Genomic DNA, 3894 nt, shown 5'->3' with positions numbered 1-3894 from the left:
TCTGGCCTCATAGTGTACGATGAATATTATTTATCAAAGGGATCACATACTATTTCTTGTGGTTAACAACAAAGGCTTCAATCTTTATAGGATTAATTAAACTTAAATACCTTACAACTCATGAAAGTTACACTCATATACCTTCACTTATATCTTAATGCACTTAAATATCCTAATATTTTCTAAAATTATATGTTTTTACTTATATATGCAAGAATACTCTTTATAATTTTTCTATGTGAGTGTCATCATATAATTTTAGGATAAATCTATATTTCTACTCTTTCCAAAATATAATTTATTAACTTTTAATTGTCTATTAACATAATATTATGCATTATTAATAATCAATATGAGAGTTTTCCAATAGCATTGGAAGTTTTTGGGTCAAGTTAGACAAAATTAAAGTGGAATGCAATATGATTAATTAATAATGATAATTAATTTAGTTAATTTATGATTAGAATATAATATCAAAAAAGAACGGTGGCAATATAGTCCATGAACAATATTATTTTCCTATGTGAGTGCCATGGTAAAAATTTAGGTTAATTTTATAATTTCTAATCCTTCCAAAATAATTTATTAACTTGCAATTGCCTATTAATATAGTATTATACATTATTAATAATTAATATGAGAGTTTTACAATAACATTGGAAGTTTTAGGACCAAGTTAGATAAAATTAAAGTGACATGTAATATGTTTAATTAATAATTATAATTAATATAGTTAATTTATGATTAGAATATAATATCAAAAAAGAATAAGGGGCAATATAGTTAATTTATGATCTCGAGCATCGCCGCCGACGAAAGCAGCATCTCAGCCAGCGCCGACTTCCCCAATTTCTCCTCCTCCGTCAGACTGTTCTCCAACCCCGCCCAGCACGATCTCGAGCATCGCCGCCGACGAAAGCAGCATCGCCGCCGACTTGGTTCATTTCTCCTACTCCATCAAGCCACCTCCTTCCCCTAACTCAGGTAAGGATCACGGCCCTAAAGTACATAAGTTGTTGATTTGGTCATGAGATGCCGACCACCTCGATTCTCGCACCCGACGCCGACCACCACTCTCGCCGCCGACGCCGACCACCTCTCTCGCCCGACGCTAACCACCTCGAGCTCGAGCGCTACAACGAGATCCCCATTTCTCCTCCTCCATCAAGCCACCTCCTTCCCCCAACTCAGGTAAGGATCACGGCCATCCATTTACAGGTTTTGATTAGGGTTTTTTTTGATTTTTTTTTCGATTTCCTGGTGCTTCAGCGTCCTCTCCCCCAACTCGGTCTTTTTTAGTTTAATCTCTACCAATCTTTTTTAGTTTAATGGAGGTGTATGAAATTCGTCTGCACTATCATAGTGGTACACGTCAAAGGAACATTTATACCACACTTTGCTAGATTTTCTTTGGTGAGCAGGTGATTGAGGAAATCAACCAAGAATGACGCGAAATTTGAGTGGGGCTTCAGATGATTAGAAACAATATAAATAAATAGATCAAGGTGGGTGATTGTGATATTCCTTCAATCTGAGTTTCATAATGGCACTGAAAATATATCATTCACAGCGACTAATTAAAGTATCAGTATCATCTCAAGTTGGGTGATTGTGATATTTTTCTAGTTTATTCCCCAAAGTATCAGTATCATCTCAAGTTCAATCATTCACAGCGACTAATTAAAGTAAACAAGCAGGTAGTGCGTACAGACGTAACAAAATGTGGATGTCACCTTAGCTCCAATCTCATATTTTTTCATAGTATCAATTTCTTACAGTGATAGGATCATTTGTAAACCCCCCATACACCTGTATCTTTCTATTGTTAAAAATATTTTATTGCTAGGGGCACCTTGATTATTAAACCTGTTAGTATGCAATACTTGCTGCATCTTAATCTTTATATATTTTTAACATGGTTAATTACAGAATGGATAACTTGGGCACTGAAGCTAATGAAGTAAACTTGGACGACGATGATTTGATATATACTCCTCAAGTTTCAGATGAGTTGAGGCCAAAAAAAGGGCAAGAATTTGACACAATAGATGATGTTTTGACATTCTATAATGCTTATGCTAAAGCAGCTGGGTTTAGTGTAAGGTCTTCGACTACTTGCAAAGAGCCGGGAAGTTATGAAATAAGAAGGAAGGAGTATGTTTGTTTTAAACAAGGAAAATCTTTAAAAATCGCAGATGTTGGAAAGAAAAGGCGTCGGGGAAACTTAGCTGAGAATTGTACTGCCAAAATTGCTGTTTTGAAATCAAATTCCGGAAAATACATTGTTACTGTTTTTAATGAGGAGCACAGTCACCCATTATCAACACCATCAAAGATTCATCTTTTAAGATCCCATCGTAACGTTTCAGCCGCAACAAAGTCTCTAAGTAAACAATTATCCATGGTGAATATACCTCAGCATCAACAATTTAGTTTTCTTGGAGTACAATCAGGAGGTATAGAAAATATAGGGTGCACTCAAAGAGATTTGTATAATCATGAAAGGGATATACGGGCTGATTTGAAGGGGCATGATGGTGAAATGTTTTATGAATATTTAAAATTAGAACAAGGAAAGAATCCCGCATTTACTTTTCAAATTGAGGCCGATGAGGAACAAAAGATTACTTGTTGTTTTTGGTCCGATGCAAGATCAAGGCGGGCTTATAAAATTTTCGGTGATGTTGTAATCTTTGATACTACTTACAACACTAATCACTATGACCTTATATTTGCACCAATAATGGGGGTTAACAATCATGGTCAAACAATTATTTTTGCTTGTGGATTTTTGAATCATGAGAGCGTTGATGATTTTGTGTGGTTATTTAATCAATTTTTGGAAAGTATGCCTGGTGGTGCCCCGAAGATGATTATTACCGATCAAGACCCAGCGATGACTAAGGCATTCCCTCTTGTTCTTCCAAATACTTTTCACAGGTATTATAGTTTGTGTATATTATTAAAAATATTTATATGCATAGTCTTTCTTTTTAACACTTTATTTAATTCTTTTGACAGGTATTGTAGTTGGCATATATTAATGAAGTTTTCTGAGAAAATTGATGCAGTGAAGTATAGTATTTATAAAAGTGAGTTCTCGGCTTGCATTTGGAAATCAGAGACTCCTGAAGAATTTGATTTACAATGGGAAAGTCTGATTAAGAAAAGTGGGTTAGAAGGAAACAGGTGGTTGCAAGACCAATATGAACTTCGGTCAAGATGGATTCCTGCATATGTTAATCACATTTTCTCAGCAGACATGTCAAGTAGCCAACGAGCAGAAAGTGGACATGCATTCTTCAAGAAATTTGTTTCGAAGAATAATTCATTGGTGGATTTTATGATACAGTTTGGCAGGGGACTAGTGCGCCAACGTCACGAGGAGTTGATGGCCGATCACAAAGACTTGATTGAGAAACCTAAACTTAGAATAAATCATGACTTTTTGGAGCAAATGGTTGATATTTACACTAATGAGATGTATTTCAAGTTTGAGGCTGATGTTTATGCATATAGCCTCTGATTTACTCTTAACTAGTAACTAAAGAATCGAAGGAAATATTCTTTTTGCAGGTACTGTATTCAAGAATGGAAAGCTGCAGAGGTGATGTTTTGCAGTTGAGGCCCAAGAAGAAGATCAAGTAGACTAATTATCTGCTTGTTTGCCTTTTTGCATCTGTTACTGCTGCTTTAGTTCTGTTACTGCTGCTTTAGTTCACCTGTAATGGATCTTTTGCATAACAAAGTAACTGCTGTTTTTCAAGTGATGTTGAACATTAACTTTTGCCTGTATTATCAGATTTTATTAGCTCTTTTGGTCTTTTGAGTTTTATATTACATTTTATTTGCAGGGATTATGGGTTAGTAAGTTAAAACTTTTAGATCTGATGG

General features: G+C 35.1%; 1 protein-coding gene across 1 annotated transcript; it reads left to right on the top strand.

Moving 5' to 3' along the window:
* LOC109834821 (protein FAR1-RELATED SEQUENCE 5-like) lies at positions 1931–3526 on the top strand. Its single transcript, XM_020402836.1, has 2 exons — positions 1931–2940; positions 3022–3526. The coding sequence occupies exons 1-2, from the start codon at positions 1931–1933 to the stop codon at positions 3524–3526; spliced, it is 1515 nt and encodes a 504-aa protein (XP_020258425.1).

The sequence above is a fragment of the Asparagus officinalis genome, chromosome 3 (genome assembly GCF_001876935.1).
Source record: "Asparagus officinalis chromosome 3, Aspof.V1, whole genome shotgun sequence".
In the NCBI taxonomy this organism is placed as follows: domain Eukaryota; kingdom Viridiplantae; phylum Streptophyta; class Magnoliopsida; order Asparagales; family Asparagaceae; genus Asparagus; species Asparagus officinalis.
Note: the sequence above shows the minus strand (reverse complement) of the source record. Positions and strands in the feature narration are given on the sequence as shown.

Coding starts and splice junctions, on each gene's coding strand:
- LOC109834821 (XM_020402836.1), top strand. CDS start 1,931: ATGGATAACTTGGGCACTGAAGCTAATGAAGTAAACTTGGACGACGAT. Junction 2,941..3,021: donor CTTCCAAATACTTTTCACAG/GTATTATAGTTT, acceptor TTCTTTTGACAG/GTATTGTAGTTGGCATATAT.